This window comes from Etheostoma cragini, chromosome 2 (genome assembly GCF_013103735.1).
Source record: "Etheostoma cragini isolate CJK2018 chromosome 2, CSU_Ecrag_1.0, whole genome shotgun sequence".
In the NCBI taxonomy this organism is placed as follows: domain Eukaryota; kingdom Metazoa; phylum Chordata; class Actinopteri; order Perciformes; family Percidae; genus Etheostoma; species Etheostoma cragini.
This window is the reverse complement of record NC_048408.1, coordinates 21,746,905-21,763,678: the sequence shown is the minus strand read 5'-3', so window position 1 is coordinate 21,763,678 and position 16,774 is coordinate 21,746,905. Positions and strand designations below refer to the sequence as shown.

General features: G+C 41.3%; 1 protein-coding gene across 9 annotated transcripts in view; it reads left to right on the top strand.

Moving 5' to 3' along the window:
* Positions 1-16,774, top strand: part of add3a (adducin 3 (gamma) a) — a 98,667-nt gene that overhangs the window by 55,884 nt on the left and 26,009 nt on the right. For 4 of the 9 annotated variants that reach the window (XM_034883390.1, XM_034883339.1, XM_034883396.1 and 1 more), the window contains exons 1-2: positions 571-1,047; positions 7,591-7,835. In XM_034883390.1, coding sequence (XP_034739281.1) covers positions 7,641-7,835 — 195 coding nt within the window. In that variant the 5' untranslated portion in view covers positions 571-1,047; positions 7,591-7,640. Of the gene's footprint in view, positions 1-570; positions 1,048-7,590; positions 7,836-16,774 lie in introns of those variants that run through there. The other 5 variants (XM_034883376.1, XM_034883361.1, XM_034883355.1 and 2 more) reach the window with 2 other exon arrangements.

The window sequence follows — 16,774 nt, the reverse complement described above, 5'->3', positions numbered from 1 at the left end:
AATCAACAGTAACACATGTTGCATTTGTTCTGGGCAAGACACTAAATCACACACAGCTGTGATTTGGCTCAGCCTGACTTCTGACTGATGTTGGTGTTTCAGGTCAACACAGAGCCAGATAACATTGATTTTGAGGGGTGAAATCAGCTATAAATGCCATGCAGTTTGGGCTGCAGCAGGTTGTGTGGCTGTAGTTACACTGTTGCCAGCTGGACTCATAAACACCGACCTTCAGTCCAGTTGCCTGAGGGGGTAGCAGAGTGTGTGAATGAGGGACAGATTGAGAGAGAGGATTGTGGAATGTGGGAGATAGACCAGAAAGTGAATGGATCAAAGAAGAAAAAGAGAGGCAAGAAAAAAAGATGACTAGACAGAGAGAGAGAAAGAGCAGGCGAGGGAGGAGGAGGTGTGATTAGTGTGTGAATCTGAGCTCTGATTGGTCTAGTAGCCTGTATGTGTGTTTGCCTGAATGTGTGTGTGTGTGTGTGTGTGTGCTTCCAGCCAGTGGGCGGAGGATTATGCCTGCGTCACGTGGCTCCTTTAGCTTCTTTTCTACAAAAACACACATACTCATTCGCAGAGGGCACACAGACACGCACACACACACACATCCTCTCACAGATACACTCACAGCTGTTGATATTTCTCTCTCTGATGAACGCCGGGGAAGCCGCTGAGCAGAGCCCGCTGAAATCTGGGAGAATCTGCTGTCTGTTAGCAGCTCGACCATAAATCATCTGTATGGACAATTTAGAAGGACAAGTGGACCAACTGGTTTTCTGATTGCAACCTGGCTCTCACTTTCTGTGGTTTATATCCCTCTCTCTCTCTCTCTCTCTCTCCCTCTCTCTCTCCCTCTCTCTCTCCCTCTCTCTCTCTCTCTCACGCTCTGCATCTCTTCTATCCCTGGCTTCTCTCTGGAACTCCGTGTTGGAATTTAAGCGCAGACAGCAAGCAACAGAGAGAAATAGAGACATGTGTTTTGCCCCAGCTGCCTGCTACTACTGCCTGTTCTCTCCCATTCACTGACCAAGGAGGAAATACAAGGTTGGTTGGGCTTGGCTTATTTGTTTATGGCCTGGTTTCTTGTGTCATTTACCTGCTTGATTTTTAGTTATTTGTCTCCTTCAAAGACCCAATCCGATTCCTTTCTAATATGAATCAATTTTTATCTTCTGTTTTTGCATTCCCACAAGCTGCCAAAGCATGACTCCCATCCCTAAAAGTGATCTGTAGTTTTAGGGGAATTCCATGTCAGTATGGTTGCTTGGACACACACACACACACACACACACACACACACACTCACACATGCAGACATGCACTGCTGCACTATAAACATGCTTGACAGTAACAGTTCTGTGAGTGTGAGCTCCAGAGAAGATTAGCTGTGGCACTTATCTCTAATGTGTAGAATAGCAAAGGCTGTATGTAAAGCGAGACTCATTTGAGTAGTTTATGGCCACCCACGGGAGCAAAAATAATCAGCCTTTAGCACACTTCTCTTGAAAATATAAATCTGTAAGTTAGAGGTAATGCCTGTTAAAAAAAATAAAAAAAATAACTAAGTTTTTGTTGTGTGTTGCAATTGGCAAAAATAAGGTTGCACGAGAATAAGAAGAAGAAAACTCCCCAAACTACAACCAGCCACAGCCAGACCAAAGCAGTGACTGCTGGCCTGTTGTTGGATTCAGAAGAAGAGTTTTCTCTGTCTCATAGTAAAGCTGCAGGAGGATCTGTAAGCTGCTGTGCATTTGGACTACACGTACACCAACCTCCAGTTTTACTGCCGGATCTGTCATGCAGGCGTGTTTAGGCACAACTACTCCTGTGTGTCTGTGTCTGTGTGTGTGTGTGTGTGTGTGTGTGTGTGTGTGTGTGTGTGTGTGTGTATGTTTGTTTTGCCTCTACAGGTCCCTTGTGTGCAGATTTGATCGTGCGTGCGTGTGTGTGTTTATTGTGCCATTTACAGTGTGTGTGGATATAAATAGCCAACGTACAGATTCTTTCCTGGTATTGTTGCTTTTGGGGTCGTAACACAACCCAAATGGCTGTTTGTCTATTTTTAGTGGTGGTGGCTCGTAGAGACTCAGGCAGGCATGCTTTGAAGCTTCCTACCAGTCAAGATAAAGATGTGTGTGTGTGTGTGTGTGTGTGTGTGTGTGTGGGGATGTGTGTGGTGTTGTTGGTGGCCATCCCCAGTGTGTTTGTGTCTGCTGCCTGTAATATTAATCATTATTATTGTGGCTATGCTGTATCTTTTCTACTAATCTTGCCTTTGCCATGCATCTGGGCACAGTTTTTAAGGACAATAAAAGGTGAAGAGAGTGATAAAGCAAACCAGAAAGACAGGACCAGATGGAGAGATGGAGCCACAGATACATGGGTTAGACATAGGTTTTCAGATTAGCTGGCTGTCATCAGATGACGATGGAGAGTTGTTTGTGCTCTAGCTCCAAATCTGAGTCTACTGTGGCATCATGGGTGAGCACTCTGTTTTAGAGAAACACAGTGAGTTCCCACGTTAGAGATAAAGGAAGGAATTAATTACATAAAATAAAAAAGTGTTTTTTGGATGTGTGAGCAGTCATGCATCAATATGACTTTTCGGAGGTTTTATGACAAGAAAGATATTTCTTCAAGATATTCAAAATTTGATGTATTGAGCTGCCACCATTATCTGTGTAGTGGATTGGCAGACATTAAATTGGCAACTTTTTTAATACTGTAATTATCATTTTAGTCAATGTTTAATAAAAACTTGATTTAAGCTACTCAAATGGGAAGATTTTGCTTTTCTTTGTAATACACAGTATGAAACTGAATCTATTTGGGTTTTGGACCATTAGTCCGACAAAAGAAGTAATCTGAAAACATGAGTTTAGGCTTTAGACTTTTTGATCAGCCTTTTTTGCTATTTATCCAACCTCATTATCAATTGATTCATTGAGAAAACAATTCACCAGAAAGATGGATAATAAAAAATAATATGTTGCAGCCCTAGTAAAATGTTGTTTTCATCTAAATTTGTATAGTTCCAGCTCTGTTTAAAACATAGACAAAATAAAGCGGGTTAAGGGTTGGCTACATGGAGGTTACGTGTCCACACCATTCATAAAAAAAACTCCAAGTAACCAAAACATGTAGATGAGAAAGTTTACAATAATTTGTCTGCTGATAAAGACAACTAATGTCTGCAGAGCTGTGGGGGGGGTCACTGGGTGAGAGGTTGCAGTCACCTAGCCTCAGGGAGCGGTCGCAGTCTAGCGCGCTTCAGTAATACAGCCTGCCTCGTCTGTCTGCACAGATTATTGGAGCCTAAATCAACTACAATACAGCGCTGTCCTCCAATGCCACATCTTTAAATGTTAATTGTGTATTGAATTTCCAGTCGGTCACTGAGCCAACTCAATCTAAACTTCTGGCATTGTTGTGAAACTTGAAAGTGTCTCATTCGAGAAGTGTTTAAACCAATGACAAAAGAGCATGACATTTAAATTAACATTTATGCTGTAGTGCGAGGGATCAGATTTCATTCTCACTCAGATTAATTGTGCACACTCACACAACCACCACAACCGCTCCCCCCATCATCCTCCCAACCGTCGATCTCTCTGGATATGACCAGACCAAGAGGGTTCGGGACGGGGACAATGATCTATTGAGAGAGGCAGAGGGAGGGTGGAAGCTCATGCTGGGGACTGCTGGAGTTGTGTGTCTTGTGACAGAGCAGAGATGAGATAGTGTATTTGTGTGTGTGTGTGTGTGTGTGTGTGTGTGTGTGTGTGTGTGTGTGTGTGTGTGTGTGTGTGTGTGTGTGTGTGAGTTAGTGTGAGTAAAAGGAGGCGAGAGGCAGGGTTTAGAGAGCTTGGAGGGGGGTGTGTTAGCTTTATTTTGGTGTGGCTACAGCTGTTGCATTTGGCTGCGCAGAATTCCACGTATTCAGCTAATTTCAGGCATGAGCCTTCACTCTCAATTACAACTTCTTAGATGTGTTTCTGAGAAGTTGTGGCTGTTTATATAGATTACATTTCATTAACTTTAAGGTACTGTAGCAGCTTTGAATAAGTGCAACAGTAGCACAAGCAATTCAAAGCTGAGACTGTAAAAACAGTAGAGTGACAAATTGAGGATGTACAGACCTTCCACAACGGCAAATAATTCCTCAGGTCTTTCTTCGTAGGATCACCCATTATCACTACTACCATCACCAAACCATCAGTTTGCCGTTTTATCCTTGTCTGTGCTGTAAACAGAACAGTGCAGGCAAGCAGGAGGATGAATTCAATATCAGGTTACATAACTTTGCAGTGCCCAGCTGCCTTCAATTAAAGTCGTTTTTTGGGTGGCTTTTCTTGACTTTCATAGTATAAATCACAGCTTTAGCAGTAGAATCAGGTAGTGAGCGAGAGGTTTCTTGTATTCCTATAGATTCTCTGGTTTAAAGCTAACAGATATTTAGGCAAGCCATGTCAAACTAAAGGCATAAGCTTCTTTCTTTTTCCTGCTAGTGTGTCAAACCTTTAACTGTCAGAGATCATCTGTATGGGGGCAGAGGTTGCTTGCTCTTGAGCAAGGCATTGAATAATTGACCGCTCAGTGTAATGGATAATAGCAATAACTGCTTTCTAATAATGGAAAGGAAGTGTTGCTGCTTGCTTTCTTGCATATTTAAATTGGTATGGTAGCAACACTGGAAATGTCAAGTCTTAACACAGTGTTATTTTTTCCATAGGAACGAGTGAAGACTTGTGGTCATGAGAGAAAACCCCGTTAGGCTAAAATGTATAACCTATAATCTATTTCCTAACTGCTAGTAAAATTAATAAGTATTGATCCTGACACTATGGACTTGTGTTAGGTGTTCATCACAGTGACAGTCAGGGGTAAGAAACTGTTTGGTGACACTTTACTTGAAGGTAGCCACACAGGAGGGATATAACACTGTCATGAACGTGTCATGAACATTAAAAAAGTCAGAAATGTTTATGACGTTAGAAGCTGAAATTAGAGTTTCTTTGCCGACTCATAATTCACGTCAAGCTAAGCGACTTTTTAGCTAGCTATCAAACAATTAACTGTTTTGTTAAGGAATGGCTATAGGCTAAAGGTATTATCTTTAAATACGACTGGTATAAGCTTCCTGGACAGTTAAACAGGGACTCGTTGCCTGCTTGTCGAAGTAATCGATTTAACATCCGTTAAAAAAAGAAAAATCTAAATTAGCATCCCCATTACACGTTCATTTACTTTGAAGGATTTTTTTTAAAACCCATTGTTTGTTTGGTTTGAGTACAACTCTTCTATACACTGAGTTGTGTGAGTCTAAGTTGTGTGAGTTGTGTTCCACTAATGTCAACCATCTTTTTAATTGGCATTTCGCTTGACTAAGTAGCTTAGCGGCATGTGCAGACCAAATCACCTATCCAATTCTACTGTTTCCCATCATACAGGGTTAAGAGAGAGGCTAAAAGGGGAGAACAAGTCACTTCTGGCAGAGTGACCCCTACGTTTTGATCCTCCTGCTGTCAGATGACCACTGAGTTGTAGCAGCGGGGTTCCTCTCCACTCTTTGTTGCTCTCTCTCATTCCTTTTGCTCAAGATACCATCTGTTACAGCTCTCATAAGCCCCTCTTTTCCCTAATACACCACCAGTTAATCATTCACTACGGCAACAGCAGCCTTGTTGTAAGGGATCCTGGAAAAAACAAAAATGTTGTCTGTTCCTGTGGATTCATCTTTATATTTCACCAAGGAGGTTATGCTTTCTTATCTCAAGTATTAGCTTACAGGATACTGGAAAAGATTGGTGGAAAGTCAGGCCACTGTTATTCTCGCATAACCAGACCTATCTTGTGCTTTATTGTCAGATTTCCTCTAAAATGTGTCTAGCATCACAATGTCAACTCTTTCACACAACAAACGTTGCAATTTTTATTTTCAAATGTATTTCCTTTTGCATTTATTGGCTATGTCCCTTGGCATGACAACAAAGCATTGATAGTCACACATGTTGCTTTTATTGTAACAAATTCCTGTATCCTGTGTAAATGCTTGCTGTCATACCAGCTAGAGATGTAAAAGACGTATGGTATAAAAGTAAAAATGTTACCTCGCGGTTACAGTTACCAAACTTATCACGGTTTTCAGTATTATCACTGTATTTTTAAAAGTGTGTTCAATGCCTTTAGCAGCAACTTTTTTCCTGCATGTACTGCAGAACTATCTTCAATCAACTGTCCTTCGGTATTCTTATAAAAACCAAAAATATGCCCATGCTTCAGACTTACTGTTCTTAGAGGGGTGATAAATGTCCTGAGCACTGTCCTCTTTTCCTTTTGCCATGATTTCAACTTCCAAAAACCCAAGTTGTAGGCTACACAGTAAGCCTGCGTGGCAATTTCAGGAGACTTGGATGAAGCTGGGAAGGATTAAACACACGACTTCCACACTGTGGTAATCTACCATGATAATAATGATATTTTCAATGAAAATGGTATATGTTATCGTCAACATTTTTACTGTGGTTTACTGTTGGACCACTAATCGTTACATTGCAGCATGGTGGCCCAATGGTTTGGTTAGATTAGGTTGTGAAGTTTGTATGTTTTCCCCATGTTTGTGTGGGTTTCCTTCGGGTGCTCTGATTTTCCCCACCAAAAACATGTAATAGGTTCAGTCAGTGTCCTTGAACAAGGCACTGGCTCAGATCCGGAGTTGGTCCACGGGCGCTGTGATTGGATGCCCACTGCTCCCTTGAGGGATGGGTTAAGTGCAGAGAATGAATATCACTACATGTGTATGTGACACTAAAGTATCTTTGCAACATTGTAATTTCCCCTTGTGAGATTAATAAATTATTAGTATTATTATTATTATTATTATTATTTTCTTTTTACCCATAATTCCAGCTGAGCTGAGAATTAATGGCGGGAGCAGACCACCTCACCAGTCAAGGCCTGGATGTTCAAATATAGTGTGTCAGCGTGACTTCACTAATGCCTAATGCACTTGTGACACGATGTCTGTATGGAACAAAACTCTGCCGTCAGGATGGTGCGGTAGCTTATTATTTACGTCAAAGAACAACCCCTCTCTTAGGTCCACCATTAACAAGGCCGTCCTTTTCCTGTTTGACAAACACACGCCACAACTCTTTCATCTGCTTATGATATGTTGTTTGTCAGCGAATTGGATTAGCATATGCCAGATGTTTTCCATTAGTTTTAAAAGTTAGAAAGTTACTCTTGTTAAAAGGGGCAACAATCATGCAATGGATAATAAACATGAGCAGTGTGTGAAAGTTAAAGCTTTGTTGTTTGTGTGGTAGTTGTTAAAGTGGGAATAATGCTGCATACGAATGAAATTGATAAAAAGAGACATAAAACATTTTCCCTTCAACAAGCAAATCTGTGCTTTGCACACCACATTGTCATAAGTACTTTAGTTTGAATCATGCTACATTCTGTTCTGTTTTAACTAAACTCCCTTTTTAAGTGCTGTGGAATACTGCATGCTATTCCCCCTTGCCTTTCAAATGATGTGATTTGTGTTCTAACGTTTCCACCTCTCTCTTCTCTTTTTCTTAGGTGAGAGTCAGAGCGGCGGCTGCAGAGCAAGCAAGTCAGGTGAAGCAGGCATGAGCGCGGACAGCCATCAGGGGGTGGTGACCACCCCTCCCCCGCCCAGTGGAGGGACTAAGGAGCGCTACTTCGACCGGGTCAACGTTAATGATCCGGAGTACATCAGGACCAGGAACATGTCCCCTGACCTCCGGCAGGACTTCAATGTTCTGGAGCAGAAAAAACGTGTCACACAGATCTTACAGAGCCCCGTAAGTCAGTTAACTAAGTTTCAGTATGAGGGTAATGCATGCAATTGCTCTCTGCCGTGACATTGTCTAGAGTAGAACAACAACTGACAGATGGTAACCTGCTAAAAAGGTTGGTGAAGGGGACAGGATAATGCTATCTGCTAAAGCTTCTGTTTACGTTTGATGCCATACAAAGCAAAAAAGGGAAAAGAGATGTGAGAGGCTCTGGTGTGCCACTTCACATGCATTTCTACTACACAGATACAGAACCGTGCTACATAACTTAAAAGGGTGGGAAAGGTGCTTTCTTATTTGTTCGGTACATAGAGTGCAGAGAGTCCTGAAAGGTAGATGGGTTCTAGATTCCTCAACTCTAAAGTCCTTGTATCTCCCACCGTGAGAGTAAATGTGTTAGTCAGTCTATATTTGCTGGCCCTGCAATAGACTGCTGACCAGTCCAGGGTGGCCTCCACCAGTTCCACAATGTATAGGGAACCCTAACCTCCCCTGAGCCTGAACAAAACAAACTTGGATGACAGGCGGGAATAACAACATATATGTTGTCTAACTTTTGCCAAAGAATAGAGAGGTTAAGTTATCACAGAAGATCCAATGGAGAACTTCAAGCAAATAACTTTTCACCTCACCCTACTTTGGGTAGTCAGTTCCCATTTTCTCTTTCCGTCAGTTATTATTCCCCAATCAAGTGATTTCTAAAGAAGTTACAGCATCACATGTGCTTGTGTGAATGTTGTGACACTGGCCACACAATCACAGCAGTCAGCGGCCTTCTAAAACCCTAATATAACCGCCAGGCACCACACCCTCACTCGGGCTTACTTTTGGAGCTCTCCAAGTGCCCTCCAGTCCAGCAGCTCTCATGCTAGATCAGGTTTTGCTGAGGTAAACAACTCTGGGCACAGGGCATATTTTAGCCGACACGCATCATGTTGTTGTTTGATTTTTTTTCACTGAAGGTCTGGATTTTTTGAAATTACTGTTGCAGTAGTAGCCAAAAGAAAGTGCTAGAGGTATATTTCAGACCCTTTGGGACCACACATGCTAACTATTTTGCTACTGATGGTCCTTTAAAGGCAAAGTATTGGAGCATCTTTGCTCCAGGTTTTCATTTAGCTCTAACCTCTGCAAAGATTGGAATGCAGTGCAGAGATTGTGATTTGAACAGGCTTAGTTAACAAAACCTACAGCAACACTTAAACACACTCACATTAATTCAATATTTGCCTTGCGTCTGGAATCAGTTTGTTTCCTTTTCAAATCCGTAAAGCTTTAGTGTGTAACTTTTTGATAATAATGAACATCTGTTGCATTTAAGTCATTGTGCGTGATTTCAAAAGGCATGTGTTGTGTGGATGCAACAACATTGGTGTTGTTATTACTTAGAATTCATCATGGGGGCAACAGAAACTGCGCACTATAGCTTCAATTCATTTCCATCCCAGTCAGGAACTCAACACCTAATATAGCCAAGCCCAGTGTTGTCCTATTTTGCTGTTTGTATTGTGCCCTTTGACCACTTGCGTCATCTTGTGTGAAGATTTTACAACATGCCCCTGCCTTTCAGTTAAGCCTACACAGTATAAGAATATTTACTCTGCACTATTGACTCAAGGCTGGTCTCTGACTAAAGGGCTCCTCACTGTTAACAACTGGATCTTACATTTGGAGAGACAAGGTGTGCGTTTCTCTATGCATTTGTACTTTTGAAGTGACACATACACTTTGAAGGTTTTAGAGTCAGCGGAGGCATATTTATGGTGAAGTTAAATAGGTAAAGGATCAAGTTAGATGTCATATAGGCAGTGGATGTCATGAATGAATGCCCCTCACATGTACAGTAACACAAGCCTAGAAGCGTTTGGTGGATATTGGATAATGGCTACCATGGTTTGGCCCGTTTGCTTTAAAGCTTTAAATGTGATCCACATTCTGCACATGCCCAGTGTGGTCTTCTTGGCACGTTGCGTTTTGTGCCAGATGTCTGGGAGGGCAGGAGCATGATGCTGCTGATGCAGTTTTCCACTTGATACTCTGTGTATGTCTGTGTCACATTGTCTGTGTACGTGATTGAGTACCACAAGTGCAGTTAGGGGTGAGCAAATGAGTGAGTACATTAAAATGCCCCGCTCTAAGCAGACAGTCAGCCGGGCAGGGCACTGTTGGGTCGTCATTGAGCTTGTCTGTGGCCGACCATCACTGGTGTTTAATGCAGTGTGTCTGGCACAGCTGGCTCCAGTCCGCCCTTATCAGCAGCGATTCAGCTTGTTGAATTTATGGTAGAGGCAGAGTCCGTCGGAGAGAGCCGTCCGACCACAGCCTGACAACACCCAGCAAACCATTGCCATGCAGCTGTTGTGATCCATCAAACATGTTCTACATTTATAATAGGAGCATATGTATTTTACGCCTCTGTGGAACTTTTAATTAGATTACTGGAATGTGTGTTTTGTTTGTCAGTATGTGAGGTTTTTATTCATGAACACAGGGTTATTATAAAAATGGCTATATATATCAGGTTTGTTATTAACTCCAAGGTAGGAGCTGAAAACACATCAGCGTGCCATCTTTGTGGTGTGTTCAGATGCCCCTTTTAAGCCATGCTCTAGTTCTTGGTTAATCTTCATGGTGTAAACTCAGTGTGTATATGAAATTAAATTAAAATATAGAAGCGAGGTTTAAATGAAGACAAAACTATTTAAAAAAATTCTTTTAGCTGCTAAAATCACATTACAATGTTTAAAGTGAAAGATATTAAGTTATCAACCCACAGATAAGTAAAGCTCGAGCTCTACGGAGCCTGTTAGTGTGTATCAGTTCATTGTTTTGCTATTATGGTCTGAAACTTTACTGTTTTGGTTCATCAACCTCGGTTCCAGTCTCAGCAGGCAACCGTGTTCTGTTATACACCAACTGCTCAGCACCAAATGGCTGACAGACACAGTTAGTGACTAGCTGGTAAACATAATGGAGCATTTAGCAGCTAAAGAGTCAGATAATTCCCTCAGGGGCTGGTGAATATTGGACTTATGATGTTCAGTATTTGCTGGATGTGTGAGTAGCTAAATGCTTTTACACAAAAAATATTAATACTACTATTAAGTATATAAGTATTTTTAAAGGTTTTTTGTTGTTGTTGTTGCTGTTATTCTTCGGTTTTGTTCCATTTTATGTTGAATACCTTTTGTTTCTTTACAAGCTATTTGTTATCACTCTTGATTACCGGTGTTATTTGATTGGTTTGGACATCATATGGGTTCCCATTGCCATTATCTACCACTACATCACACTGTGTGTACTGTATGTCTGCTGATGTGTTACACTTGCTGTCATGCAGTGTTATGTATATTATTCCCGCTTAATTTGGATTTGAACGTGAGCCAACCTGCTCCCAGTCAGCAGTATCTGTTGGCCACAGAGGGTTTTTCAGCCCTTACATCAGGACAGCTGGCTTCTCAGCACTGCTTTAGATATTTTCAACAACAACAATAACAAGGGTGTGTCACCAGCTTGACATGGGCATGTGTGTGTGTGTGTGTGTGTGTGTGTGTGTGTGTGTGTGTGTGTGTGTGTGTGTGTGTGTGCTCTCTCGCTCTCTCCCTCTCCTATCATCTCCATATCTTGCTCAGTCACTTGCTGTCTCATGTTCGGCTACAACAACAATAAGAATGTCCCCAGCTGGGAGTCCACACATGGCACCTCTCTCTCTCTCTCTCTCTCTCTCTCTCTCTCTCTCTCTCTCTCTCTCTCCCTCTCTCTCTCTTTGTTTTGATTCTAGTGTTATGGGGCCTAGTGGCAGCTCCAGATTACATGTTTGTAGCGCTCAGATGGCAGGTTGTATTTAAAGTCGGACCAATATAGACCAGGCGTGACTGAATCAACTCAGCTGACTTCATCCGCCCGCCTTGTTCATGCAGCACTGTTTACCTTTAGAAGTCAAAGGCTACAGCTGAACCTTTAACCCTTTTTGGTCCCTATTTGTACCACCAGGCTCCAAAAATGAAAGGGATGGAGGGAAGGTGAAACACGCATGTGTAAATTGAAAACCAATGAAATGTAAACATATCTTGCAAAGTCCCCCTTGATACATTTATGGACGTAACACATGAATATTGATCACATTTTCAACTTGAGAGCTGATAGTCTTTTCATCTCTTCTATAGAGCAACACAATCCATAATATGTTGGATTCAGTTAACAGCACGTGAAACACTTAAAGACGGACATTTCTACATTTGAAAGAATACATTAATAATGTAGTTTCCTTAAAATAAACAGTGGAACGTTATTTTCTGGTTAATGGGTGTGTCAATCTTTGGGTAATATTACTCGATTTATTTGGTTATTTAAAGTCACATGAGGAAGGAAGAGAGAAGGGGAAGCAAAGGCTTTTTTTCAGGCTTTTTGTGGTAATGTTGGCTAACATGAAGAGTTTATGTATGACATGCAAGGATAGAAATTTGCCTTGAGGCGGTTTTGAGATACATTGAGGTGGTTTTTTGTTGCCTTTATGGATACAAAATTTGGCTGCAAATCCAACTCTTGTGATGTCATAGTTGGTAAATCATGATATGAATTTGTTTATGTTCAATTCTGTGGTTGAGCTTCGGTCTGTGTTGTGAACTAGTTTGCTGTGACTCTATTTGCTTCCCAAAATGTCAAAAGGTCAAAAGCCCTCAGGGGCTTGAAATTAAATCAGATAAAATTGAATTGGAGTTGCTGTTGCTATTTTCTGCATCTCCCCTCATCTTGCTTTCCCCTTGCTATTAGGTTTTCCTCTGGTCTTGTGGCCCAGTTTGTACATCATCCATAGAAATTACTTACTGATGCCAAGCGGTAAATTTACTCAGCCTCATTTGCACTAGTCCTGTGGTTTTTAGAGGAAGTGCGCATTTTCTCTCCCCCCCCACTTGCCAGAAAACACAAGTGGATAATTTATGGTGCTTTGGCAGGTTCTGCCAAGAACCCCCTTGTGTGAGGCAAATATCACGGCTGCCCTCTGTTCTCTTTTTCCTTCTCTTTTTAAAGTCCTGAAGGTCTCATTTAATAGAACATTAGTGGTTGAACTCACTTCAGAGACTTCTTTAAAAAATCCACCGCCTTTCCCCTCAGAGCCGTGGCTCAGCGACAGCTGTTTCACTTTTGGCATATCACGACATCTCATGTGCGCTGAACTTAGCAAAACCTCTAGCAGTGGGTCAGTGCCCTCAGGATGACAGGGCAACATACTGAAGTGTTACTAAGTACACTTGAGCTCATCTGCAAACTCAAAAGGATAGACCAAAAATCTGAAGAATCCCTTAGGTTCTTACTGTGTAAGCTTTCTACTAGCTACCCCAATCCGGCAACTGAAATCAACATCTTTTATTAAAAATCCATGACAGGTATGTTTTAGTCACACATGTTTTTTGGTTTTGCTAAAACTGTTGCGTGAATTCTATTTGACACTGGGAATGCACCAATTCAATATGCCGGCAGGGTAATCTCGCTGATACTGACCTGATTAAGTGGATCCGTTATCAGCCATGACGTGATCCACATTAAATACAGTTTCCATGTTTCCGCTGTCAGTTACTTTCATTCATTCACGACAATCCTCTGACTCAGTTTTTAGTGCCACAGCAATTCCTCTCCTCATGTTGCCATACATAAAAAGGATTTCAATAAGTTCCATGCAGTGAAGGAGTGTTAGACAAATTCTAAATTTGCGTTTAGGTTGGGTAGCACTGATATGGAAATGTTACTCTGTGTTGGCTAATATCTTGATTTGAGGTAACCAGAATTTGTTTTGGGAGAGAAACAGCTGGATTGACATATCTCCATCTGCAACTCATGTATTGACACACTTTATCCTCACACATACTACAGTGTCATCTTCATTCATGGATACACTTTATTGACACTTTTATACCTTGTATTGTTTTCATACTGCATAATCTATTAACAAATGTTGTCTTTATATCAATTTCAAACAATTGAGATAACATAGGTTTAGGGAATGTAATTAGTCTCTATTAGAACACAATTTAAAATGGAAGTGTGATTTGCTTTTTGTCATAAGGTTATAATTCATGTTGAAAATCCACTATGTGATCATACTTATCTTGGAAAAAATACAAGTGGTCATATCCAGAATAATTTTCTGAATTGAGTCAAGAATACATGTATTTCACAGAAAATAAGATAAGGCCATTGATCTCAAGTAGGAAAAAAATGTTCATTGTACAATTTTCTTCTTGTAAAAATTTTAAATGGTTCAATTTGACCCAAATACCAGGTACAAGGGTTAAAAATGGGAGTTGTGTAAATGATCCCCGTTGATCCCCATTTCCCTTCATTTCTGTCAGGGTGAACAAGTATTTCCTTCAAGTAAAAGGGCAGAGAGTTTATGCAGAGAAGGGACCCATTGCAGCTGAAGTTTGGGACCAATTTTACGTTCACACACTCTGAGGTTAGACGGGGGAAATCAATAGCATTGGCAAGCTCGCAGGCAGGCACTCTCTCTTACTTTGTAACACTGTCACGCTGGTGGTTTAAAAGAACAGCATTGTGCTGACATAACTGGGAAGGTTGTGGCTAAAATTACAGGCCTCACCTAGTGTGCGTTTGTGCCCAAAAGCTTTAAGTATATGTGTGTGTGTGTGTGTATGTGTGTTTGCCTTTTGTCTATCTGTGCATGTATGTTTCTGTATATACAGTGTATAGATTCTTTTCCTGGCATGGATGTCCAAAAGGTTTTATTTCAAGTCTGTTGAGGTTACTTTGGTTTATCCGTCCAGTTGACAATAATGCAATCTGAGCTTGGGTGTCGTCACTGACAGACCTGAAAAATGCAGGTCACTATGTTCTTCCAGGTGAACTGTGATGCCGGTTTGTAGGAGTGAGAACATAATCCTAACCTGCTATGGGAAATGAAGGAAACCTTTATTGCCCCGCGGGCAATTTGTTTTGCACTCAAGGTATTAGTACATACAGCAGTAAAACAGTAAATAACCATAGAGAAAAAAAGGCAATAAAAAACACACCAACATCAACATGACCTCAAACCACAGTGTTCACAGAAAACAGAAGTGGACATATGATATTCTTAGTTAAGGCTGTGGATAACTGTCGTTCAATTCTTGGTTTGCTTTGTACCTAAACAACAACAGACTTAAAAAAAAAAAATCTACTGTACAAACTGTTATAGTTTTATTTCACATAAGGGCACACGTGTGTGAGGCTATGATGAAACCATCGCTCCTTTTTTATTAGTGCACAAGCGCAGACATGCAGGATCGGCCTTACTCCAAAAAAGTCATAAAAACTCCCGTCTTCCTTTCCCACAGGATGATGTACAACTGTTTAAGTGTCACCTGTATCTGCAACAAAAGAAGAGGTCTCCTTAATTAATATGATACCAGCTCTTCCTGTAGTAATTCAAAGAAAAGTTTACATTGTCCCCTGGAGAAGGGGACTCATTATTGAAAATGTGCATGGGAAAATGTATTTTTGTTCACATCCACCAAATAGTAAAGTTTAGGAAAGTAAGCTACTCTTTCCAGGAAGAATCTGCTCTTGACGTAATGTCCTTCAACACGGCATGCCATCAAGACTCATCATGTCCTGTGGAAGCAACTACCAACCAGCCGATAGAAAAACAGATAAGCTCCAACCTTTATAACAGAGAAGGTTGAAACAATTCCATATCCGACATTTTTGTTACTTTGTGTAAGGGGACAGGTTTTACTACTTTCTTCATTCTTGCTTTGACGTTAAAGTGTTGGCCAAGCTCAGTCGGCATGTTAACTTCATTGACATGCCGTTACAGTTCCCTTCTGCCATTTTGGAGCAGACACAGAAACCTTTCCTCATTACTCTGATTGGATCAAATTTCTTTCCACCATCTTGCTTAGCCTGGTTGCCTGTCAGGGATTTTAATCAGGTAGATGATGTATACGTGTGCTATTTTTCCTCCCAGAGACAAACGTGCTGCAACTGCAATGATGTAATGCCATTTTGAAGGTCCATTTGATGTCCTTTCTTTGGGTTGAAGTGGGAGTGTTCGGTTACGCCACAGCTGTGAAAAAACACACATTATGTGTGATGTTGTTTTCTGCTGCAGATGTTTGCAGGGTTTTGCCAAAATATTAATGATACGATCCACTTTAGGCCCCAGGATTAATCTGTTCAGATGGTGCAGGTCAAATCCCTGCTGTCATAATCTTCTTGGGAACACAAACTGTAGAGCAGTTTGCTGCAAACAGTGAACCTATTGCTCAACATGGTCAACGGTACAAACAGGGCTCACCTTTTCTCTGTTCATCTCTGCGGGCGGCACAGTCATTCAGCTTATTGACAGAAGACATCTAATTGTGTGTGTGTGTGTGTGAGCTATTACTGCCATAGCACTGTCATTTGGCCCTGCTGACATGGCAGAAAACCGTCTGGGTCACAGAGTCAGCTGGCACCAGAGCTAATGGGCCTGGCCTGTGTGCCTGTATGCGTGTGTGTGCGCGTGTGTGTGTGTGTGTGTGTGTGTGTGTGTGCGTGTGTGTGTGTGTGCGTGTGTGTGTGTGTGTGCGTGTGTGTGTGTGTGTGTGTGTGTGTGTGTTTGTGTGTGTGCGCTACCTTTCATTCCAAAACAGTGCAAATCTGTTGTGCTGAAATATTGTCTTTTTTTTTAAAGGTTTAAAGGTTTTTAGCTTCTTTTAGCTAATTACATTTTCTACTAATTTAGGAGTTACATAGCCAGATATCCCCAGGAGTTAGTGGAAACCAAAACAGAGCAATGAGAGAAAATTTGGACATTCATCAGGTGGCCAGAAACACTCCAACTCCAAATGTGATTGTTGTTTTTGAATTGCTGGATATGTTGTCAGCCGACAAGTTTAAACTCAAACAGCATTGGAATGTCAGTGTTGTGTTCACAGCGTGTGCCAAAAAATCTTTTAATTGAAGTT